The 26,036-nt window shown below is 41.8% G+C and overlaps 1 protein-coding gene across 3 annotated transcripts in view; it reads right to left on the bottom strand.

Annotated features, from left to right (window-relative positions):
* PLEKHG4B (pleckstrin homology and RhoGEF domain containing G4B) overlaps positions 1-26,036 on the bottom strand; it is an 83,937-nt gene that overhangs the window by 6,149 nt on the left and 51,752 nt on the right. For 2 of the 3 annotated variants that reach the window (XM_082194669.1, XM_082194668.1), the window contains exons 12-20: positions 24,768-24,890; positions 22,585-22,749; positions 21,186-22,084; positions 10,791-11,040; positions 7,724-7,813; positions 7,388-7,612; positions 5,655-5,825; positions 4,525-4,705; positions 3,587-3,703 (exon numbers count right to left, since the gene is read on the bottom strand). In XM_082194669.1, the coding sequence (XP_082050795.1) occupies positions 3,587-3,703; positions 4,525-4,705; positions 5,655-5,825; positions 7,388-7,612; positions 7,724-7,813; positions 10,791-11,040; positions 21,186-22,084; positions 22,585-22,749; positions 24,768-24,890 (2,221 nt within the window). Of the gene's footprint in view, positions 1-3,586; positions 3,704-4,524; positions 4,706-5,654; positions 5,826-7,387; positions 7,613-7,723; positions 7,814-10,790; positions 11,041-21,185; positions 22,085-22,584; positions 22,750-24,767; positions 24,891-26,036 lie in introns of those variants that run through there. The other variant, XM_082194670.1, reaches the window with a different exon arrangement.

The raw sequence follows: 26,036 nt of genomic DNA, 5'->3' as shown, positions 1-26,036 counted from the left end.
CTAAGGATGGAAGACTTCCAAAGACTTTCTTTGAGATGACTGAAACACTGGACTTGATCGACATTTGGAGAGTAAAGAACCCTCTAGAGAGGGAGGGAACTTTCTTCTCTGAAGCCAAAATGACTTGGACAAGGATTGACCAAATTTGGGTAACTAGTTGTATGGCACCGAAGATAAAAAAAGCAGAAATTTGCCCAAAGACTTGCTCTGACCATAACGCTGTGAAGATGGAGATGAAACTAACAACAACTGGAACCTTCAGATGGAGGATGAATGACAACCTATTCAGAGATGAAGAGATTTACAAAAAGGCCCAAAAAACATTGAAAGATTATTTTGAGATAAATCTGAGAACTGATGTGGAAAAAAGAACAATTTGGGACGCTAGTAAGGCCGTGATGCGAGGTTTCCTAATACAACAAAATTCCATAAAGAGGAAAAAACAGAATGAGAGGAAAGAAAAGATAAAGGAAGCCGAAAAGAAATTGAGGTCTAAACCAAAGTCTCATGAGATTTTGAGAGAAATAAAGTATTTTCAGACCCAATATATGGAATTGATGAATCAAGAGATAGAATGGAAGATAAAACAAATGAAACAAAGAACATTTGAATCGGCAGACAAATGTGGGAAACTTCTGTCATGGCAACTGAAGAAGAGACAAAAATTGAATACTGTGACAAGTTTGGAAATGGAGGGAAAAATTATCCACAAACCAAATGAGATAAATAATTGCTTTCAAAGCTTCTTTAGGAAACTATATGCACAAGGGCCGGTTAATGAGCAAGATATAGAAGAATTTATTAAAAAGTACGGATTACCAAAGATCTCAGAGCAAAGTAAAAGGATTTTGAATGAGAAAATAACAGGACAAGAAATAGAGGATGCCATTCAGAAGATGAAACTGGGAAAATCTCCAGGACCAGATGGTTTGACTGCTAAATACTACAAGGCATTGAAGGAATGGATAATACAACCATTGAAGGGGGTCTGTAATGAGATTATGGAAGGGAAAAAGGCACCTGAATCGTGGAAAGAAGCTTTCATTTCACTTATACCGAAAACAGAGACTGAAAAGAACCAGGTTAAAAACTACCGCCCTATATCATTACTTAATGTGGATTACAAAATTTTTGCAGACATTTTGGCAAAAAGACTGAAGAGAGTTTTGGTGGAGGAGATTCATAAGGACCAAACAGGCTTTCTCCCAGGGAGACATATGTCAGATAATGTAAGGAACATTATAGACATTTTAGAGTTGCTGGAAGTAAATATTAATAGAAAGGCAGTGATAATTTTTGTGGACGCGGAGAAAGCCTTTGATAATGTTTGCTGGACCTTTATGAAGAAGAATCTTCAAGGGATGGGGGTAGGCCAAGGATTTGAAAATGGTATAGGTGCTATATACTTTAAGCAAAAAGCAAAGTTGATTGTGAACAATGTGGTTACGGAAGAGATTCCTATAGAAAAAGGTACACGACAGGGATGCCCAATATCACCCTTACTTTTTATAACAGTCCTGGAGGTTTTGTTAAACATGATCAGAGGGGACCAATTGGTTGAAGGTGTTCAGCTCGGAGCTAAAAGTTATAAATTAAGGGCATTCGCAGATGATTTAGTATTGACTTTGCAACAGCCAGAGACTAGTACCAAAAGAGTTTTAGAATTAATTGAGGAATTCGGTAAAGTAGCAGGATTTAAACTGAATATGCAAAAAACTAAAGTGTTGGAGAAAAATCTAACAGTGGCAGAAAAAGAGAAATTTCAGAGTGAAACAGGTTTAGTAATAACAAAAAAGGTGAAATACCTGGGTGTGAACTTGACTTCTAAAAATGCAAACCTATTTAAAGACAATTATGAGAAATGTTGGACAGAGGTGAAGAGAGATCTAGAAATATGGTCAAGGTTGAGACTTTCTTTGTTAGGCCGAATTGCTGTTATTAAGATGAATGTATTGCCTAGAATGCTGTTTTTGTTCCAGACACTCCAGATTTTGGATAAGATGGACTGTTTCAAGAGGTGGCAAAAGGACATATCAAAATTTGTCTGGCAGGGCAAAAAGCCCAGAATAAACTTCAAGATTTTAACTGATGCAAAAGATAGAGGGGGTTTTGCCCTGCCGGACTTGAGACTTTATTATGAATCGGCAGCTTTTTGCTGGCTGAAACAATGGCTACTTCTTGAGAATACAGACATTTTGGATCTGGAAGGGTATGACAATAAATTTGGTTGGCATGCATATATATGGTATGATAAGGTAAAATTGCATAAAGGCTTTAAAAACCATATTGTTAGGAAAGCACTGTATAATGTTTGGATAAGATATAAGGATCTATTGGAAAGCAAAACTCCCAGGTGGTTATCACCAATGGAGGCTAAAGAGATAAAAAAATTAAATATGGAGTCCAAATGGCCAAAATATTCTGAAATCTTAGAACAGGACGGTGAAAGAGTTAAATTGCAGAGTTATGACAAACTAAAGTCCAAAGTACGAGACTGGTTGCATTACCATCAGATAAACGAGGTATTTAAACAGGACAGGAAAATAGGTTTCCAGATGGAGAGGTCGAAATTAGAAACAGAATTGTTAGAACCCAATACTAAGAACTTGTCGAGAATGTATAATTTGCTGCTGAAGTGGAATACACAAGAGGTAACAGTAAAACCAGCTATGATCAAATGGGCACAAGACATAGGTCATGACATAATACTTGATGACTGGGAACAGCTATGGAATACAGGAGTTAAGTTTACGGCTTGCAATGCATTGAGAGAGAATATAATGAAAATGATCTATAGGTGGTATATGACCCCAGTCAAACTTGCAAAAATTTATCATTTGCCCAGTAATAAATGTTGGAAATGTAACGAGACTGAAGGAACCTTCTACCACCTTTGGTGGACCTGCCCGAGGGTAAAGGCCTACTGGGAAATGATCTATAATGAAATAAAAAAAGTCCTTAAAGGGACATTTTTGAAAAAACCAGAGGCCTTTCTCCTGGGCATGGTGGGCCAATTGGTGTCAAGGAGGGACAAAACTTTTTTCATGTATGCTACTACAGCGGCAAGAATTCTTCTGGCAAAGTATTGGAAGATGCAGCAGCTACCCACTCTGGAAGAATGGCAAGCGAAGGTGATCGAGTACATGGGAATGGCAGAGATGACCGGCAGAATCCGTGACCAGGGGAGTGAGACGGTGGAAGAAGATTGGAAGAAATTTAAAAAATATCTTAAAGACTGTTGCAAGATTGATGATGGATGAGATGTTATGGTCATAAGAAATAGAGAATTGCAGCTGTAAATCATAACCTTAAAGAATGGGAAATGAAAATGAGCGAATTAATTGAACGAAGGGTTGCTGAAAAAGGGATAACATAAGGATGCAGAAAGAGGGAGGTATGGGGAAGTCCGGGAAATAAGGTGTATGAAAATAGGTTTAAGAAATTATACATGTTTATTTGTTTGTATGTTTGGTATAGTTTTGTTTTACTGTTTGTTTTATTATATGTATGGAAAATCAATAAAAATTATTATAAAAAAATAAATAAAAGAGTTGCCAAAGAAGTGAGGGAAAGCATCAAACTGTACCTGCTCGTTTCATTATATAGTCTATTGCTCGATCACTTATAGCTGCATCACTGGGCATGATGTCCAGGAACGGTTTGTTTCCAATGCCCATCGACACCATTTCTTGCATTCGGAGTTCTAAAAGCAACCATCAAAAAACATGAGAGAAACAGTTAGGAAATAATTATTTATACATGTCTGAAAGTATTTTATACTAAGGAAACCCAAAACGAGTGCGAAGGAAAATGACTCTAATAATATAAACAATGCAAATTAAAGGGGAAGGATGTAACTATTACACTGTTCCATGTGTGAAAACTGTTGAGCTCTTTGTGCAAAATAATATATGACAGAGACTTTTTTTCTTTTTAAACAGAAAATGTAAGATTGTGTGCCAAGAGTGCTTCAAATTCTGCCACAAGAAAACCACCAATGCCATTGTCACCTGACCATTCCTAGGTCCCCATGCTTGCTCTAGTAGACCAATAACATAATGTATATTAAAATAGTTTAGATATGAAATGCCATTACGTAACCTTATTGGATCTGAGGCCGAGATCCAACAAAGACGGGAAACATATGCACATGGGTGGTGATGGGGTGGTTCTGAAGGAGGAAGGCCGACAATTTCTCCCACCTGCTCACCTCTTGCGTAATGCTGCTTTTGCTTTGTATTCAGAGTGTGTACATAGTGACTTGCAGAGTAACCTAAGGAAAAATATAGCTCCACATCCCCAACCACTGAGGTTTTAATGCACAAATGAAATTAAATGTACTAACACTTCCTTTGGGTTTGGGATGGGGACTGAAGGGTTGTGACACAGGGGTCAGACAAGAGTTGACTTTTGAAGGATGGATTTGAAGGGATTTGCGGTGGCACCACACGGGTTGTTCTAGGAAAGAGTTTCAGGCATAAAGGTCAGCAATAGGCAAAGGGCAGACTATTCTGGCAGGCACACCTCGGTTTCGCAAGGCTTGTCTCCAAAGAATCTTTCCTATGAGATTTGTCCATCCAATCTTAGTTTCTACTGAATTTGCTTGAAGGATGTAAGTGTCCTGAGATTTTCTTCTCCTTCGAAACCAGATTTCAAATCTGAGGCCACTATCTCCAACATTCTCTGTCATTCCAATCTCAGCTGTCTAAAATAAAATAAAATAAAATAAAATAAAATAAAATAAAATAAAATAAAATAAAATAAAATAAAATAAAATAAAATAAAATAAAATAAAATAAAAAAATGTGACAAAGAAACATGAGGAACACTGTTTAAGAGCATGAAAATCTCTTAGTCCTGCCAAATGAAGAAGTGTATATGGATGAGGGCATAGTGGCTAGAAAACTGTATCAGTATGGATTTTCAGTCACAGAAGCATGGTTCTCACCAATGTGGATTAAAGTTGCAAGTAACGAGCACATTAATTCAATGATTACGTTTTTGTCCCACTCTTTCTCAAGGGTCTCAGGGCATATGTATATGATTTCATTTGCAAGCTAGGGCAGGCTGAGAAGTTCTGACTGGCCCAATATATAGGGTTGCCATTTTTTATTTGCCAAAGGTTTGCCCAGAGTTTTTGAACTTTTTGGCAAAATCGCAAAAGTAAAGTTTTTGAGCTATTTTAGGGGAAATCACCAAAAATGACACTGCCCACTGCAGACATGGGTTGCCATATGTCCAGATTTTTAGCGATTTTCGCCTGGACACTGCTTCTGACTCCAGTATTCCAGCTGTGTCCGGGAAATTCTGGATGTATGGCAACACTATACCCAACACTATATCCATGAGTGGCCCATTCTCAATATCTGCAACTACCAGCCATCCTTGTGAAAATGTATTGAATGGATTTTACTAGCTAGGCTGCTAGAGGATGCCTTAAATAATGGATATACCAGATCACTTCCATGTTTGTTTCTATTTAGCCCCTTCCCCACACTAGCAAGTACAAAACACTATGAGAGGTGGTTTGCCTGGAGGGGTTCAAGGTGGCGCCCCATTCAAGCAATGACCAGACCCAGACCTGCTTAGCTGCATCACATGCCATCAAACCACACCCAAGGCAGGAAAAGCACACCCAACAAGGATGAAGTTACCTTAAATGACTGTTTGTACATGTAAATGTCATATCCCCCATCAATCTTTTTTGTTTTACTGAACAAGATGAGGTCTTCGAAAAGGAAAACATGTCTCAAGTACTTCTTTCGGCCACAGCACACAATAAACTCATCTTGACACCTCAGCTGTCCTTGTTCTTTCAGATTGACCTGATCAGAGAAGAAGAGACAACGCAGGAGAAGGGATTTCAGATAGGAGGTTGGTCCAACTTCCTTAGGCCTGAGGGCCGCTTTGGGCTAGGGTTCTCCTAGCATGAATTAAAAAACAATATTTAGCCCCTTCCAACTAGAATCAAAGGTCCTTCATATACATGATGGCAGTAATCTTACACGACTTCTTCTGCTCCTGGTGTTTTGAGGGTTGGAGGCCCTCCAAGATGATCCTGAGGGACGGTAAGACACTTCTAAAGCTGTAAAGCAACCTGTTAGTAAGTTCTGTAGCCATTCCCCACCCTTCTTTTTAGCTAATCACTATATGGGTTATAGTTATCAGCAGCAGTCAGGGCTGTAGCCTTGGGACTTCCAGCTGCTGACCCCAGCTGTGGACAAAGTAGAAAGGGGAAAGGTTTTTCTTCCTTTCTTATTTATAACAGAATCCGGGGCCTTCTAATAAAGCTGAATGTTGGAAGCTTCAGAGCGGAGAAAAGAAATAATTTTTTCACACAGTCAAAACTATTAAATTTGCTCCCACAAGAAGCAGCGGAGGCTATCAATGTCGATGGCATTTGAAGAGTAGAAGACAAATTTATGGAGGATAAGGCTACGAATGGCTGCTCGCCACAATGGCTCTGCTCTGTCTCCACAGTCAGAGGCAGGAGGCTTGTGAATAGCAGTTGCTGCCAATCGCAAAGGGGGAGAGGGCTGTGGCACTCAGGTCTTCATTGTGCGCTCCCCATTGGCATCTGGTTGGTCACTGTAAGAGCAGGATCCTGGACCAGATGGGCCTTTGGTCTGATTCAGCAAGCTCTTCTTGTGTTCTTACATCTTGTAAATGTAAGGTAAAGGTAAAAGGACCCCTGACCATTAGGTCCAGTCGTGGCCGACTCTGGGGTTGCAGCACTCATCTCGCTTTATTGGCCGAGGGAGCCGGCGTAGAGCTTCCAGGTCATGTGGCCAACATGACTAAGTCGCTTCTGGTGAACCAGAGCAGCGCATGGAAACAGTGGCGTAGCGTGGGGGGTGCAGGGGGTGCCGGCGGCACCGGGCGCAACATCTGGGGGTTAGGGTTAGGGGGCGCAAATCCACGGTTAGGGGGCGCAAATCCACGGGTTAGGGGGCACAAATTACTTGCCTTGCCCCAGGTGCTGACAACCCACGCTACGCCACTGCATAGAAATGCTGTTTACCTTCCTGCTGGAGCGGTACCGATTTATCTACTTGCACTTTTGACGTGCTTCCAAACTGCTAGGTTGGCAGGAGCAGGGACTGAGCAACGGGAGCTCACCCCATCGCAGGGATTCGAACCACCAACCTTCTGATCTGCAAGTCCTAGGCTCTGTGGTTTAACCCACGTCCCATCTTGTAAATGTAGACAAGTATTATATGCAGATGCTGAGCTGAGAGCGGCTGGCCTAAGTGGATGGAGGTGTGATTTGAACAGGGGACTTCCTGCCTCATAATGTAGCCACCACCAGGCAACTAAAGCTACAAAAATTAAGGTTTCCTGAACTGCACAACAGGGATTTCAGGGGTGGGAATGTGGCTGGACTCACATCACATCCTCTGATGGCATCCATGGCAAGTAAATCATTTCCATGGCGAAGCTGAAACTTGACCATTTCTTCAGCAGCCCGGAGGGCGCTGAGCTCCTGTTCCTGCGCTGCCGAACACTCCTTGATCAGATCCTTCAAGAGCAGTGCATACTTGCTCATTCTCTGGATAGGTTTCAGCAGGTAAGAAGCCAGGTTCATTTTATCACCCAATTCCTGCTGCTTATTCTGTAAGATTAGTAGAAAGACACATAACCATTAGGTGACAAAATACCACAAAGGTCAACAAATTCTACTCAGACACAATCATAGATGTAGTAAACATTAAGCGATAGTTACTTTAAAGAAGGTGTTTCCATGGCTTATAAGCAAAGCGTCTGACTGCGGCTTGTTCTTGCTGTACAATGCATACATTCCAAACTGTTCTTCCTGAAATAATGAAAAATAGACTTGGCATTTAATTGGCTAATTAATGATGATACACATCAAAGACATTTTATTACCATTTGTTTCTTTTATTAGTCACTTTGTTATTAGTCACTAATATTTATTAGTCTTCAAAAAAGTAAAACTCAAAGCAAGTTACAAAAATATTGAAAAGAAGCAGAAAAATCAAGAATATGACAATCTAAAATACACAAGGATACTATATATAAAACCCAGATCTAACTCCACCCCACCCTACTAAAAAATTAAGCAGAAAAATGAGATCCAATGTCCTGGGTGAATAAGAATGTTTTTGCCTGCTGCCTAAAAGCAGAGAGGGGTGGCACCAGCTGTGCCTCCCTGAGGAGAGTGTTCCATAAACTGGAGGCCACCACTATTTTGTGACTCCTGATACAGGTTTCTTATGTTTATGTTCAACACAGACTGATTATCCTCTGACTGGTAGTATACTTGACAGCATCAGTGAGAATGTTTTATGCAAATTATTGAAAGCTAAGTAAAATGCCTTCCTACAGTGAGTGACTGAAACAAAAATTAACAAAACCTATGAGCTATGTAGCTCATTCATCAAAAAATAATAGCAAAACGTATGAGCTATGTAGGAGTGGGGGGGAAATAATGGGTATTGCTCAAGAATGATGGCATCATTTTATTAGTCTAATGAAATAAAAATAAATAAAAATAGGGATCATAAAAACTAGCAAGATGTTAAGGATGCCAGAATTTTTGCAAAAGAAATTGACTGTTTGCCAGTATGGTATAGTAGGAAATGTGATGAGGGAGACCTCAGTACGTAGCCCCACTCAACTAGAAAGCTCCTTGGCGGCCCCTTGGCCCATTCACAAAAGCCCTGTTCAGGGATTATTTAAACTGGAACATGAAGGGGTTTTGTTGTCCTCCATGAGTTGGAAGCCATCTGTCCAAAGCTGGGAGCCTTTGATATGTGTGGGACTCCTGCGAGACCAGGAAAACCAGGGCAGCAAACTATGCAGAGAGCCTCCACAGATCAAAGAAGCTCTCTTCTATAGACAATCTCAATCTGCAAACGGGGACGGAACGGGTTGCTCAGTCTCACCGTGGTATTATTATCAGTATCATATTTCTTAAGAACGCTGCTTGAACATGCTGAGCAGAAAGTGGAAATCACTGTTGCCAACGGGATCAACACTTCTGACAAGCTAACAGTCACATTGTGCGCATCAGAGGCATTTGATGACATCATAGTGGCAAAGAGTAACTTAGCTTCCAGAAATGGATTGAATGGAATTTTCCACTTTATTTCATGGCAACACATACAGAAAACCCGGCAGTGGTTAAACATGCTGAGTAGTGAGCAGTTATGTAAGGTTGTTGTTGCACACACTAAATAGAGCATGAGACTGAGTAACTGTAGTCCATAGAATCACAGAAATGTAGTGCTGGAAGGGAACCTCACGGTCATCTAGTCCAGCCCCTGCAACTCAGGAATCTCAGCGCTTGGTCCCTGTTATCCTTCTTTAAACCAGGTAGGTAAAACCAGATAGATATTTCCTTCAGATTCAATATTCATTTTTAAGTGCTTGCTGGCAAATCCTGGACCCCATCCAGTCAAAATTAAGGACTTAAAGTCCCATTGATTTAAACAGAAGATATTAGTTGTCCCATAGTACTGCTTTACTTCAGAATGACTGGACAGCCAAAAAGTTGTAATTAAATATTGCTCCCTGCTTCTCTCTCTAACATAATGCTCTCAGAGTGTTTTCCATGCATGCAAGTAGGAACTTGCAAAATTGGAAATCAAGAAAAAGATTCTTGCCCGCCAGCTTACATACATACAGAATTTGAAAACTAGCAGTTTGGGCAAATCAGGGGCTACTATAATGTACAGGAACTCATATGGGATGAATCACAGAATTATAGTGTTTGTAATGTTCTGTGACACAAGATCAGGGAACAGCTATTTAAAACTTTTTAAACAAGTGATGGAAGAGACAGGCAATATAAATAAATGTAGGGGAAGTTGCATTAACGATCTTTAAGGCTGCTATCCTATACACAGTTACCTTTGCCAAACTCATTGAGGCTTCCCTCTTAGTAGACATGTATTGGATTGTACAGTAATTCTCCAAGTGAAATACAAACAGGTACTTAGTGGCTTGCCTCCGTTAGCAGAACACCATTATTCAAATCATTACAAGTGCACTCTGTCCCTTTTCCTCCAGTGACACAAATCAGAAATCCCATTTAAAAGCAATTTTTGGCAGGGATGGGGAATTTATCTACCAGCCAATTGGACCAGGGTGTAGGCCATAAAATGTCAGACCCTGTGCTCTTTCAGGTCAGGAGCTGCTCCTTTCTTGATTGTAATGGCAAAGAAGGTCTTATCCCAGCTGCTTATCCTGGGACAGAACAGGCAGCTGGGATCATATGATATGTATGTGTGTTTGGGCGGGACAAAAGGGATAGGGATCAGTTGGACTGTCGGCCTTGTTCTAGAGGCCATTGCTTCTTGTCTCACATGAGTAGGAAACATGACAAACTGTCCATGTGCTGACAGACGCCACACAGGCAATTTAGTGCAATGGAACAGGAGGGCAGTGGTGTTTCTTGGGGTCTTAACTTTCATGCCAAAATCCAGCCTCCCTCTGCCTCTCACGCTCCATTCTAAGTAACAGTTGCGGTGCCCCTGGTGGTGTGCTGAGTCTCCATGCCCAGTGTGACCGAACCAGTCCCCCTCCCCTAAATCCGCCTCTGAAGAAGGCCAAAGTACCTTTAACTGGAAAGAACTATATGGAGCTATCTCTGTGGGGGAAATGCAGTACAGAACCCTGTACAAACATGGTGTGCAGAGAGAGAGAGACAGGAATTACTGAATTAGATAACTTTATGAGGGAAAAGTGGTATTTCCTAGTAATACAATTTTAGTCAATACAAGAAGATATCTGAGGACAATAACACACTAATGGAAAATGAGACTTACATGTCTGAGAAAAGAGTGGCTAACCCGCAGGGGGAAGTCTGTGCAGTGTTCCAGTTCTTTCAGGAAATACAGACAATGGAAGTCATAGAGCTTTTCCAAATTTCCAAATATGATATTCCGCTTCCCTCGCAAATCCTGAGGTAAGTCAATCCTTTCCATTTCTGGAAAATAGCTGTTGATGATATAGCCTAAAGATCTGACATACTCCCTTTCTGTTCTGATCATCTCATCCATTATGTGGTTCACCTTACTGTTGAAAGAAACAGAAGAATTGCATGGAACACAGACAACAATGATTGATTAGCAGTAACTTAAGAATTTAGCATCACAGGATGGCTTTGGTGAACCAGTCATACCTATAAAGTCATAGAAATATATTGATGACAAAATGCATACATGTGATGACATAAAGCAGACCTGTGTACTGCCTTCTGGGGAACTCCTGATTCATGGATTTCCTTTTGCACCTTACTCGTTCTGAACTGAAGACACTTCTCCATCTCTGGGCCTGTAAGTGGGAATGATTCCCAGGAGTAATATTGTACATTTCTCACTTGAGAAATCATCCATGCAAAAATCAGGGTTGCCTCATTGGCTGCTAAACGGTTATTGCGGTGTACTAATTTTGGCAAACCTCTACCAGCATTTGTAGTTACAGCAGCCAATCTTAGTTCCTGCAGGTTTCAGGCTCTTATTTGCAGCCAGAGTTTCCCACTCCACCCTTCCCACTGATAAAAAAACCATGCACACTCTGACACAGAGGGGCTTAGCCACATCAGATGCTGTAGAAGAACAGTAACTAGCCAGGAAGACAAAATAATTTTGTTATTTGAAACAGGCTCCCCCTACACAGTACAGAAACGTTTCCTATTACATCTGCAAAACTATTATGACCTTTTCCATGTTTGCATTCTACTGTAAAACAGAAGAACATTCCAGAGATGATGTACAGCTGTTTTCTCATGAATTTCCCCAAACAATACAATATTCAGCACACAGGGAGTTCCTACTGGGAAAACAGGCCTGAGACTGAACGATTGAAAGGCAAGCCGTGAGAAAAAGGATTTAAAGAACTACTGGCAGTGGGATTACTGACTTCTCTTTCCCTGGATAGCAGACCCCACTGCCATACTCCATACTGCATTTGAAACTCCCCTTTTGCTGTGTGGCATATGGTATACACGTATTGGCGGGGGGGGGGGCTGTCAAGGGCTGTCACTAGAGAAAGCCCAAAATCCTCCTTATTTGACTCTCAGCCAATTAAAGCAATTTTAGCTATTTATGAATTTAGCTGAATGTTTATAAATTAAGTGAATCTGTATACATTTGCATCTAGCAAAAAGCAGTAGTTTTGAGACAGAAATTAACCTTCTTTGGGCTTATATGATATATACATGCACCAGCAGCACAGCAAACATCCTAAAAAACACCTTCCCTCCTGTGTGATCTGAAAGGGAGGAAGGCCCCTTTTAAGGCAGCGCCTGCTATCTGCAGTCATGCGCTATTCCAGGAACTCCAGGTTCTTGCCCAGGATTTGCTTCCTTTGGAAATGAGGCACAGCAGAGACAGTGGTGTCTTAATAATATATGGTTTATTTACACATATATACAACCTGAGCCTATGCTGGAGGGGTTCAGAGTGTTATGCTCCAAGCTGGTCCCTTGCTTCTCCCATACGTAGGTGCAGCAGCCTTGGATACAAAACAAAAATCTGCCATCCTCTCTGCCACAGTTTTGCTAGCACATCACTGTCCACAGCCATCCTAAGAATTCTGGCCTTTTGTCTCCTGCTAATGAACTCCAGATGGAGGGGCTCACATCCCTCTGCTGTCCAGCAGAGAGCAACTGCTTTGTTTATTGCCCATCTCCCTGCTCCTTTGTTTGCATAACAACTCTGCCATTCTCAGGCTTTGTTCCCCTAACAACCACACTCAGTGCTTGGCAGTTTAAACTCCCCCAACCTTAATTAATTCTAACCTTTATTGGACCAGGAATTTAGGGTGTCTCACACCCCACAAATTCATAACACTACTTATTTTAAATATATATTAATCAGGGTACCTGTTTAGTCTATCAAATGTCCTATTTAATGAGATTTACCCTGATTAATTGGTTAAACATTGATGTTCTACTCCTTAAGACGTAATTGTGAATGTAGTTGCAGAGCTATTTGGATCTTGGCCAATAGATTTTGCATAAATAATAATTATACAGTAGTCCAACCATTTCTGCAGGAATGCCAAACTTCTGATTTTGGTCCCTGATCACAACAATACCAAGCTATTTTTCTTGGAAAAGTCATAATAAATAACAAGATGAAAAAATCTTTTTTAATAATTCCAGTGGCACCTTAAAGATCAACTAAATATAAGCTTTCAAGGTAACGGCTTTCTTGTGTAATACACACTTCGTCAGATGCTTTCTTGGAAAAGGTAATTCTGGCACATCTCTGTACTGAGTGGATACAGATAATTCAACCACAGAGGAATGAGAAAGACAGCTTAGAGTCTCCACTAATTTATTTCTCACAGTAAACCAATGGTTTTCTCTCAAGTCACACTAGGGTGCCTGGCACACAGTTTAAAACTGGACAATGCCAGTATAAGTGGCTCAAAACCCTTTAGAGCATCATCTAATCCATCTCTTCAGTTAAACATATGCTATGTGGCACCTTTGCCCACACATTGGACCAGGGTGCTGTACCTGCTTCATGCGACAGATCAGCCTAGGACAATATTTAGTTAGATTTGTTGCACTCAAGTCTTAGACGTGTATCTGCCACTGTAGTAGTCATTTTAGTTTCTTTTAAATATGTCTCCTGTTGATAATAATAAACAACCTTAACAATAGAAGAAATATTTTGGGTCATTAACCAAAACAGGAAGGGTTGAATCTCATACATCTAGAACAGTGTTTCCCAACCTTGAGTCTCCAGATGGTTTTGGACTACAACTCCCATTATCCCTAGCTAGCAAGACCAGTGGTCAAGAATGATGGGAACTGTAGTCTGAAAACAACTGGAGACCCAAAGTTGAGAACACTGGAGCACCGAATCAAGAATCAGTACCTATAAATAAATTTGTCAGAATGGGGAAATGCTGTGGAATAGTCTCTGCAAACCAGTAGATAAAATAGTTTGAATTGTAGTCTTCTTAACCTAGGAGAGTGTGATTTGGAAGACAGAAGTAGCAGTGGGGGGGGGGGGATGCTGAAACCCCCTGCCTAACACTTCTTGCCTACACTGCCCTCCCCAGCCCCTATTTCCAGGTCTGTTTTCCAGCCACACGCCTGCCAAGGCTTGAGGAAAGGCTGCAGCGGGAGGGTTCAGAGAGGAACTTAGAACTTCAGGTGCATCACCTCTGAATTTGGGGCTGGGAATATCTGGAGCCAGACCTAATTTATGGAAATGTAAACAGTTTTGGGGGGTGGTTTGGGAGTGAACAAGCCTAGCCTTAATCCAAATAAAATGGAAGTGCTGGGAAACTGGCCAGTCTGGGTGGAGATGTATTGCTGAACCTAGATAGACTGCACTCCCCAGAAGGATGAAGGTCACAGGTTGGGTGGGAGCAGTCCTGAATTTGACACTAATGATGGAAGCACCAGTGGCGTCAATGGCACAGAGTCAAGGGACAGAGTCTTCTAGCTGGTGGCCCCATGGCTGCAGAACTTCCTACAGAACTTCCTACAGAACTATGAAGCTACAAAAAGCTACTGCAGTGCATTGAAGGCTTATTTCTTCCAGTCTGACTTTAACATTATTTTTTTTAATGCGGTTGATTCCACTTGGTGCGTTCCTACAGTTCTGGATTCTTATGTTTTCTAACATGTCACATAATTATTTTTAAGTTTCAAATGGATCTCAGCTGATCTCATTTAGTTGTATGCTTTCTTGTGAAGACTATGCATTGAAAGGAAGAATATACATATGCTAAATACTTTGTAAAAAGCAGAATGGTGCACCATGATTCATTTAAATGACAGTCCTTATTTTATTAAACCAAGCTTGGATTGAATGGTATCAAATGAAAGGTACCTTTAATGCAAAGTCTACTATTGTAAGAACTTGTTTTTGGTCCAATCAAGATGAAAACTCAGTATTACTGAGCACATTATTTATGAATAATGGCCAGGGCAGAAACACAATGTCAAAAGGGATATTCTTTCCTTCAATTGCTGGCAAATTTTCTCCAAATTACACAATATTTCTACTTATACCTAATTAACCAATTTGGCTTGTTTACTAGACAACTGGATGGCAGCAGTATCGTTCACGAGATCGCTGAGTCTGGCAACCCCAGCAGAGTTATCTTATCCTACATTGTCTATTTAAAATTCATTCGTAGGTGAAGGGAAGCCTGCCCCAAGAGTTTCATTGTCACTCCTGATTCTGATTAATCTAGGAACACATTTTGAGACTCCAGTTCTGGTCACAAATGAAAGAAGTTAATCTGAAAATCTACAGTTCAGCATCTCAAAATGGAAGTCTTGCCCAAATAAGAACAAAAAGAAACTTTGGCAAAAGAAATGTAAGAGATGGAAAGAATTCAAGAAGTGCTTTGTCAGAAAAATTATTGCCAACAAGATTAAAACAAACACACACACACACACCAGAAGCAGAAAACCAGCTGGGGAGGTAGTTGGATGTCAAGTAAATTAAATGTATGCTAGAAGACAAGATTTAATTAAAACAATGCATTCTTTGTATCTGGTCTTCAGCATGGAAAATGTAGGGCAGGTACTTTTACCTGAAATGACATTTTCAGGGAGTCTGAAAAACTGAGACAAATACTAATGGCAAGAGATGAAGTTCTAGCACTTACAGACAATTTAAAAATGAACAAATCATGAGGTCTGAGGGTTCTTAAATAACTCAAATCTGAATTTGCTAGTCTTCTAACAAAATGTGTAACTTGTCTGTAAAACTGCAGAAGGAACTAGGATATTACAGGCAGTTTAGTTTAATGTCTGCTCTGCATAAAGTGGGAGAAAGAATTGGTTGGTGTCTGAGGAGACACTGGAGAATTGTGCCTTTGAGGGTGAAGTCAAACTGTTGGAGAGTTAAAGCGCCTGCTGTGGTTGTAGAAACTGAAACAGGAGAGACATGTTTTGCTGCAGCTGGGGCAGAGGAAGGTGTCCGGTTGTGCTGCTGCAAGTGTACCATGATGTTTCTTCTCTCTGTGGTCATTCCGCCTCTCGTCACTGCTGTGGCTACATGACCTCACTGTCTCTAAGTGGTTGGGGTCTGCAAGGGATTCCCACACAATGGGGCTGATATTGCCAGTCTTGGTAATTTTGTATACGTGGGCTTCACCATAACCAGCAACCTCTCCACTGATGCTGATCTGGACAAGAGTATTGGCAAGGCAGCAATGACTCGCCTCTCCAAAAGGGTATTAGAAAATGTGGTGCTAATAGAAAAGGATTGTTAAAGACAGCTAGGCGTACAGAACAACTCATGCTGAAGAATCAACACGGCTTCTGGAAAGGTAAGTCTTGGAGTTCCTTGAACGTCAAAAAGCATGTAAATAGTGGCAATTTGCAGAGACTGCCAATGTGCTGTAATAAGTTTGAAATGCTTGCATGCCCTTTGACTCTATTAAAAGGAGGTCCAAGTTGGCAATTGCCCAATTTTGATGGAGGAGTTTCTTCTTGTTTGCCTGAAGATGTGGATAAGTTGCTTGGAGGAGCAATACCACCACTTGCTATTTGGACCTGTGTCTATCCTAAAAATTGACGGAGACAGGCCAATTGGGTGGTGGAAATTGTAAATGCTTCCTTGAAGGACAGCTGTGTCCTTGAACCTTTAAATGAAGCAGTGGTAAGACCTTTGTTTAAGAATTGCAACTGGATCCCAGCTTCCTAGATATTTGGCAGCCTCCAATCTTTCTTTTCTGAGTAAGGTCACAGAGCAGGTAGTAAAAGACTTATTTCCACACTTTCTTGAATTAAGCTATTTATTTGGATCCTTTCTAATCTGGAAAGGGCAACTGTTGAGGGTGAAAAGATGGTGAGGAGCACAGAGACCTAGTCTATGAGGAACGATGAGGATAAGTGATTAAGTGGCAATATGACAGCCGTATCCAGATATCTGAAGGATTAGCTCATAGACGATAGGCCAATTTATTTTCTAGTGCTCCAGAGAGTGGGATTTGAACTGATGGATTCAAAGGAAAGGAGAAAGTTATTCAGACTAAAAAGCATGAGCTGTAGAGTTGGAAGGGACCACAATGGTCATCTAGTCCTCTTCATTGGATGCTTTGAAGCAGGGGCTGGGCGTTCACCTACCTGAGACAATGCAGAAGTATTTCCTGCATAAGCAGGGAGTTGACTAGATGATCTCTGAGGTTCCTTTTAAATTCTGCAAACCAGCTTATAAATTATGACCTTATTCTAAGGATTTAGAGGCTTAGTCGAATCTGGGAAGTTCAGTATCTGCATCGGAAGGGATGCATGCACTACAGAAACCTGTCTGCCAGCGTATCTGTATGTACCACAAATGGGGGAAAAGTATAACTGGTGAGGTAATGTGATAGCTTTTCGGAAAATGTCCAAGTTAGAGCCTTCCACTGACACAGTACGTGTAATCCTGAGAGCTAAAATACAAGCAAGTCAATGGCATCAAGACATTTGACAGCATCCCAAACTCACATCAGCTTCTTGGATGGAAGTGTTAGCGACAAATCTGAGCCTATTAATGTGCACTTTGATATCTTCTCCTGTGACTGTTTTGGACCTTTGCAAGTGTTCATGTGTTTACCAGAGATGTGTTCCACCATGTATCCGCAAGACAAACAAACTGAATTGCAGTGAGAAGTGCAGATATAGCAGCAATCAGGACCTCTGTAACAGAAACAGTCTAAGCTATATTACCAAACTATTATCTCATGCTATACTGAATCGTTTACTGTTTATACTGGATTTATAGTGGAAATATAAAATTTAGCACTCAGCAATGCTGATTTTTCACATTGATTGGACCCAAACCATTTCTTATACAATACTTTTCATTTAATATTATGCAACCCCTATTTGGTAAACTTTATGAAAATAAAGCATGGCATTTAACTGAATCACCCAAAACCACTTTGTTTCAAATGTAACCCCCCCCCCCGCTGCCGCCTCCAATGATGCGTGTTGCCCACCATCAAAATTCATAAGCTGCAAGCTCCAACAGCAAGAAGACCTGGGAATCTGGGAAAGGGGATTTCCTAACACTGCCCTCTGCAGCCCTCCCCCTTTGCTACTGTCAGCCTCCTCTGCAGAAGAGATCAGGGAGCCAGCTGTGAATCAACTAACCTTGTGAGAAGACCCTACCCGCTCTGAACTGAATTGATGGATAGCTTCCCAGCTTCTGCATGAAGACCTCCAGTGAGGAAAAGTCTACTATTGTACTAGATTAGTTCAGCAATGGAACCAATTTCCCGAAGGTGTGCTGGGCTCTTCTTGGAGGTCTTAAAGGACAGGATTGTTGCTCACATCTTGGGGATTCTCTAGCTTGAGATTCCTTGCACAGAGCCTGTTGTTCACATCTTGGGGATTCTCTAGCTTGAGATTCCTTGCACAGAGCCTACAAGGCTCCTCCAATTCCATGATTAACCTGGAGACATACCGTAAGAACGAGAACCAGCTTCAACTTGAAAAGTGAATGTCTAGTCCTGATGGTTGCAAAGGATATCCTGAAACTTGAAGGCTATGTCTACCCTAATAATGTTCCACATACATGAGCAATACAGGTACATGTGACCAATTTGGGGGTACCTGAGTAAGAAGAATATGTGACTCAGACAACACACTTCCCATAACTCAGAGCACGTTGAAAATGCTGGATAACAGTCTGTGCCAAGAAAAGAGAAGTCTGGTACTGTAAAACTGAAGAGGTCCACAATGGGGGAAAGGTTTGAAAAAGGAAGGAAGAAGCAAAGAGAATGTGCTTATTTGTTTTATTGACTGTGGGAAGCAGATTAACATAATGAGTGCTAATATGGGAGGCTGTGAATCTGTAGGTCATGAAAAGAAATGTTTTGGAAAACACGATTGCTTACCTGTAACTGCTGTTGTCCTTCAAGAGCGGCCCAAAATCATACATCAGGGTAACCAACCACATAGGCTACTTGGTGGAAAACCCTTCTAGAGCCATGTCACATTGGTCTGTGTCAGCGTTTGGCATCTGTGGCAGATCCTTATCAGTAGCGTGGGAGTCTCCTGTATTTTCAGTGGTCCTTTACCAGAGCCAGGTGCCTGCCTTCTGAATGAACTAGGTTCCTTTACCCCATGCACTGTCCATCCTTTTGGGCATAGGTGGCTCAAGAAAAGACATTTCAGCAGCCCGACGAGTGAGGAGTTTTGCATCCCTCCTGGAGAGCTTATCCTCCCTCTTGGAGAGAGACCTTAAAAGAGGCTCTTGGTTGAGGATATGAGGCTTCTCTCTAAATACATCACATCAACTTTTCTGGGGTTAAAAGACAGATCCAGCAAAGCACTTTCCAACCTCAGTCTGGAGCACTCTGCACCCCAAGAGTAAGAGGGCATTCCACTTCAATGTGGAATAATGAAGTAGGGGAGGTCTCTGGGCCACATCTCTTAGCATGGGCAATGCTGCAAGACGTACAGAACTCCCCTTCTGCCAGAGTGACAAGGGAACCTAGTATAATAAATGGTGAACTGTACGTGCCCTGCCATGAGAAGCAGAACAGTCCAGCTTCACCTCCGTGAAAGAGGCCAATGTCAAATGAAGCTCCTGCCATTATCAATCTGATGGTGTGTGGGAGGCCTCTCTTTTTAGATATTATATATATATATAGTTATATATATATGCAGGTTTTGGTGTCTTCGGGTGTCTTCTCTTACACGGGAAGACACCCGAAGACACCAAAACCTGCATTCCTGTACCCGTGAAAATCTACGAAAGCTTATATATATATATATATATATATATCCTCAAATATGATTGTATGTGGAAGGCCTCTCCACAACACTAATTCTGCTTTAGAAGGGTTTTCCCCTGAAGGTAGCCAGTTTATTTGGACACCTATGTGTGCAAATTTGGTAAAGATCCAGTTCCAGAAACATATATTAGAAGGAAGCTCTGAGTGCTTTTATGTGGAACAATATTTTAAATGCAGGAAAAATAGGTCAGTATAAAAAGTAATATATTGTGACTACGTCTGATACTGAACTAGGGTATCTGAGGCAGTACAATTTTCCATCTTATTGGTATGGATGTTACAGCATAAAGTATTTTAAATGCAGGCCCCTTATCCTTTTGTTCTTGAGGAGGCAAAGCACTGAAAATGGTAACTCAATGTCTAATCAATCCTTCTAGTCAACTTGTGAACATTTGGCTGGCATGTGTTTTATGGTATGATCATCGGCTGATACATGATCAGGAACCAACAGCACTCACAAAATTAGGAGAGTCTATGCTTCAAGTATATACATCAAATATTTATACCGTATTTACTCAAGTCTAATGCTCCATCGAATCTAACGCACACCTCAATGTTCAGAACCTTGAAACCAAGAAAAGCATTTGCTTGCAAATGTCAATGAGCCAACGAATCTAATGTGCACCTTAATTTCACAATGTAATTTGGCCAAAAAAGGTGCACATTAGATTCAAGTAAATACGGTATACACCCCACATTTATAACAGCGTCTTAGAAGGAAATGTTAAACAGCTCTCAGATTTCATTGTGCCGGCTAAAACACCACAGGAAGAATCACATTGCTAAAGCTTCTCTGCCATGTAATTATCCCCATTCACTTCAGTGGAAGGGACCCCTGCCCCTCTGCCTATGGCAGGTGGTACATTTCCATGGGCAAACAAAGCCCAGGCCCATGAGAGATGGCTTGATGTTTTCTCTTTCTCTCAGCAGCACTGAATTATTTACCGATAACAGGCAGATTTAGGTCAACAATTCAGTGCTGCTGAGAAGAGAAATGGGCACTGTAATCTTCTGAACTTGTTGGTATCTTTAATTTTACTCCAAGAACAAAATAGACCACATATTTAATGCCTTGAGTTCAGATTCAAAATTGATTGTTGAAAGCTGCCTTGAAGCGTCTATGGAACCACACCTGGTTATATATCTTAGGAAATTCAATAAAAATAATGATGACAGAAGAATCCTGCAATGTGTTGCTCAGTGAAGAGTACAATGTTACAAACAAGATTTTTGTCTGTCGCTCAGAAATGAATTTCACCTCCATTGAAGATCCTCAGAACTTGACCTGTCTAAAATACTTACCTTTAATCACTTTTTGAGTGATTAAAGGAAAGCTAATTGACTCAAAAATGTAATCAGCTAACAATTCTACTGAGAACATGTTAAAATATTTACAGCACTTTTCAGGCTGTTTGTTCACCAGAATGGATTCCGTTGTTGTCATTTCTCACCTTCCCCCTCTTTTTTTCTCTTCTTCATCTTCTGTGTGGTGGATTCTTGAAGGAGATGATAAACTGCGATTTCTACAAACCAAAGGACTTTTGATACTGGAATGCTGTGTGTTTCTCTTTTCTGCAGCCACATTGCTGGCTACCTCCAGTCCTCTTATGTAAACTCCAGTATACCCATGATGATGAAGTTCACTGTGGTTACTCTCGTGTCGGGTCAACTCAAAGCTCTGTGTCTTCTTCATAATCTTCTTCAGCGGATGTCTCCTGTGGCGGGTGCTGGGTGTCTGGATTGGTTCTGAGCAGCAGGTGGAAATGTTGTCCAAATCTTCTGAAACACGGCTAGTCCTTTGGAACCTACCCAAGAGTGGAGTAAGAGTTTGTGAAAACGAAGGTTTAACAGAAGAAGAAAATGGATCAGTGTTTTGAGCAGCATCTTCCTGATGTAAACAAGAAGGCACATCCTCAGATGGGCTGCTACCTTGAAACGGACCGAGTGACTTGCTGTCATGGACGTTATTGACAGTGCTAGAACAAAAGCGGGAAGATTGGCTTTGTTGTGTTGCAGATTTTCTGCCCAGGTTATGGCCGTCCCTCTGGCCAATCTCTCTCAGAGTACTGCTGGACCCTTCTTCAATGGTACCTTTAATTGCTTCTGAAAAGACCTCTTCTAAGTGGTGCCTGGTCTGCTGGCATTTCAGCCATAAAATATTCCATTGCTTTAGCTCCTCCTTGTTACCCAGAGCAATAATCACCTCACTGACTTTCTGAAAGTTCTCGGCAGAAAACTTTGTAGCTTCTTGGTGGTAGCTTTGCAAAGACTGAACTGCTGGCTGAGAATACTTGGCTTCCACTGAAAGCTTTTCAAGAAACTCATTACAGTGAACCATCCACTTGGATGCCTGGATGATTAGTGGGAAAAGAGAGAAAGAAAGAAAAAATAGTTAAATGGAGGACATGGATTGATTGGCTGATTTTACTTATATGGAGCTTTCCCACAACGAACTGTGCCCAAAATAAGCTGTTGAGGGTGGGCAGTTGCGTCATTACTGGGGTTGTGGTCTAGCCCCCAAGATTCTAGACTGCAGAAACTGTACCCAGTCTCTCAAGAGTGAAGAAAATGTCTCTCTCTGCTGTACATATCTATCCAAATCCACCCACCATATTCTGCAGCATGGTAGACTGTGAGCTCTGAGATATGAAGAGAGATCTGTAAGCAAAGCTGTTTTCATGGAAAGTCATAGAGCTAGAAGGGAGCCAAGGGTCATCTATTCCACCCCCTGCAGTGCAAAGTCATACTGTGGAAGAGCAAAGAGCGTGCAGACACTTCTGTGACCTACTACTGAGCATAACATGTAGAGTGGTGTAAGATGAAATAAAAAGAAAATAGAAATATTCTTACTTTTTCATAAAATTCATACAGCTTAAGCAGCTTCTCCAGTTCACATCTCCTCTTCTCGGTTTGAATTGTGATGTTACTCAGATACCTATTGAAAGCCTGAAATTCTTCTTCAGATTTTAATGAAGAATTCTCCTTTATGAGCTGTAGTCCTTTCTGGGAATATTGCTGTAACATAAAAAGAACAACTGGTCTTACCTGAAATGCACTTTCGGGAGTGGGGCGTCATATCCAACAGGATGGAATGGGTGTCCTGTTGCAAGACACTAGACAGGAGCAAAGACTTGTGGGAAGTAGGCTGGACTCCCTCAGTTTTCTGGATTTGCCAAACAGAAAGTACCAACATAGTCCCTAAAAAAAAATACCTGGCTACTTCTCACTTCCTTGGCTTTGGAAATTTCTATAATAAAATCTCTAAATTGCTAAGTATCTGAAAGGCAAGGAAACACAACACAAGGAACTAGCACTCAAGGTAGGCCATACTCCCACCCAACAGTATATAGTAGAGCACCACAGGGTGGGGTCCATTGGATACAATGCCCCACTCCCAAAACTACACTTCAGGTACCTGACAGTAAGAGCAGTAAGACAGTACCTGACAGTAAGAGCTGTTCGACAGTGGAATTTGCTGCCAAGGAGTGTGGTGGAGTCTCCTTCTTTGGAGGTCTTTAAGCAGAGGCTTGACAACCATATGTCAGGAGTGCTCTGATGGTGTTTCCTGCTTGGCAGGGGGTTGGACTCAATGGCCCTTGTGGTCTCTTCCAACTCTATGATTCTATGATTCTAGGTAAGACCAATTGTTCTTTTTAGTTTGTGGGGTGCCGTATCCAATGGAATGGGACATACCACAGCGGAGACACCAATTCAGATGGGTCCCATCTCTGCAATACCTTGACTATAATACCTGTTGGAGCACTGTACGACCAAAGGCCGCGTCAGCTGAGGACAGCTGGTCCAATTTGATAATTCTAATCTGTGCATTATCTTACTTTTCAGGATGGGGGCACTAGCCTCTTGGAACAGTCTTATAGAAAAGGATTCGTCTTGAACAGAACCATCACTACTCATCGTCAACTTCTGCTTCTAACAAAGAGGATGGAGCGGAAGGAAAGGGAAACTCATCCTCAGCCTCTTTTTCCATGGAGTTGAAGGGGTTAGGGGAAGGGACTCTAATATCCCAAAGGTCTCTGTTTGCCACTCTGTGAACCAGGAGAAAAGGCAAGCAAAAGCCACACACTCCATTTGCCACACCGTGGGGGCAGGGGAGAAGAAGCTACACACACTCTCCTTGTCACAGCTGCCGACCAGGAGGATGAGGACAAGGGACAGGCACTCCGTTGCCACCAAAGCTAACCAGGAAGCAGTCCGTCAGGGCTCAATTTCAAAGGCAAATAGCAGCAGTCAGGCAGGGACATATTAGGAACGCTCACTCTATTGTGATCCCAGAAAAATGGCAGCCGCTGAAGCTGCTGAGAGAAAGAAAAAGAGTGTGCCGACAAAGGGCCACCTGAAAGCAGGAACGGCCTTTGGCACTGCAGCAAGGGCACTGGTTCTGGAAATAAATTCAATATAAACAACTAAGGAATAAAAGAAGGGTGGCAAATAAGTGGAACAACCAAACATAAAGAGCAACGGAGTTTTGTGTGTGTGCGTAAAAAAACACACAATGCGTAGACAAAGAACTATAAAACTAAAACGACAATAAGGAGGTTCAGAAACAATAAGAGGGTTCAGAAACTAGTAAAAACTGTAGCTGTGTCAGGAGAGCTAGGAGGAACGTACTGGCTGCGTCTAGACAGGAAAAACTGAGGGAGTTCAGCCTACTTCCCACAAGTCTTTGCTCCTGTCTAGTGCCTTGTGAGAGGGTGAACACCCATTCCATTCCATTGGATACGACACCCCACAAACTAAAATACCAAGTTGTAAATTTTCTTTCTTCTTGACCAAATACTTTCTATTACACAAGAAAAGAAGGATTTGGGGTTTCAAAAGGTATTTGTTAGCCGATGCGCAAACCATGGTGATTGTGAATCACACACCCTTGGTATTGTTGGTATGCCATCATATCACGTTTTCCAGAGTTTCAATGGCTGCAGCAAATAGCCAAAAGCCCCATCATGGTTATGGGCCTGGCTGTCACATGTTTTAAGCTACATGCATAAAGTTTAAGAAAGCAAAGCACTTACCATTGCCTTTTCACTGAAAACCAGGAACTGTTCCTGTTTCCTTTTCACATTTTCAACTGAAAGGTGTTCTTGATCCAAAGGCCCAATATATTGTTCTCTCTCATTTTCAAACCAGACTTTTATCTGTAAAGAATACAAGGCTTTATATCTAGAAGTAACGAACAGTTCATTTAGCACACCTTTAGCAAAAATGTGCATCTTCATCAAAATAATGTGGGTTTAAAAAAAATTATTTTAAAGCAAACTGCTCTAATCTTTTAGAATGTATGATGCTGTTTAGTTGCAACCGTGGCCTGAAACCACTTTAATTTATATGCATGCGCATGTCTGTGCATGCACACACCCACCCCAGCCTCCCGCACTTCTTTTCCTTCACATGTTTCAACATGCATGGCCAGTGGTATAAGGGGACCACTGACAAAGTTCTCCCGAGGGCCAAACCATGCCTGTTACTAAAAGCATGAGACAGCTCCCTCCCCACCCAATAACTTTTAAGGCAAAGACTTGATGTGACATCACCACAAAGGGAAGTGTGGCCTTTTTTGGTCTGTGGAGGGCCACATTCACACAGGGGTAATCTTTCAGTAGGAGGGGGCATATTGCCTGCTGGTGGTGGGCAATTCTGGATTAATTAATTCCCAATAAAGTGAGCTCTACTGGGTTTGATGGGGAAGAGCTGCAGCTCACTAGCAGAACATCTCTTTTCTTGCAGAAGGTCCCAGCGTCAATCCTTGGCTTCTCCAGGGGGGGCGAGCAATGCACCCAGTCTGGAATCCTGAAGAGCCACTTGTTAGTGTAGATCCCCAGCCTTCGACCCTCCAGATGTATTGGACTACAATTCCCACCATCCCTGACCACTGGTCCTGTTAGCTAGGGATCATGGGAGTTGTAGGCCAAAACATCTGGAAGGCTGCAGGTTGGGGGTGCCTGGTGTAGATAATAGTTTGCTAGAGGGACCAATAGTGTGAATCGGCATAAATCAGCTTCCTGTGCTCCTAAATATAAAGAGATACAGTGGTACCCCGCAAGACGAATGCCTCGCAAGACGGAAAACCCGCAAGACGAAAGGGTTTTCTGTTTTGGAGGCGCTTCGCAAGACGAATTTCCCTATGGGCTTGCATCGCAAGACGAAAGCCCATAGGGAAATGCCGGCGGGGGGCAAAAGTCTTTGTCCCAGGGTTTTTTAAAATGCTGGGGGTGGGAAGAAAGGCCCTTGTCCCCCCCCCCCAGCCTTCAGAAGAGGTCCGGGGACAGACTGTCCCCGGACCT

This window comes from Podarcis vaucheri (assembly GCF_965113315.1).
Source record: "Podarcis vaucheri genome assembly, chromosome: 13".
Classification (NCBI taxonomy): Eukaryota; Metazoa; Chordata; class Lepidosauria; order Squamata; family Lacertidae; genus Podarcis; species Podarcis vaucheri.
Note: the sequence above shows the minus strand (reverse complement) of the source record. Positions and strands in the feature narration are given on the sequence as shown.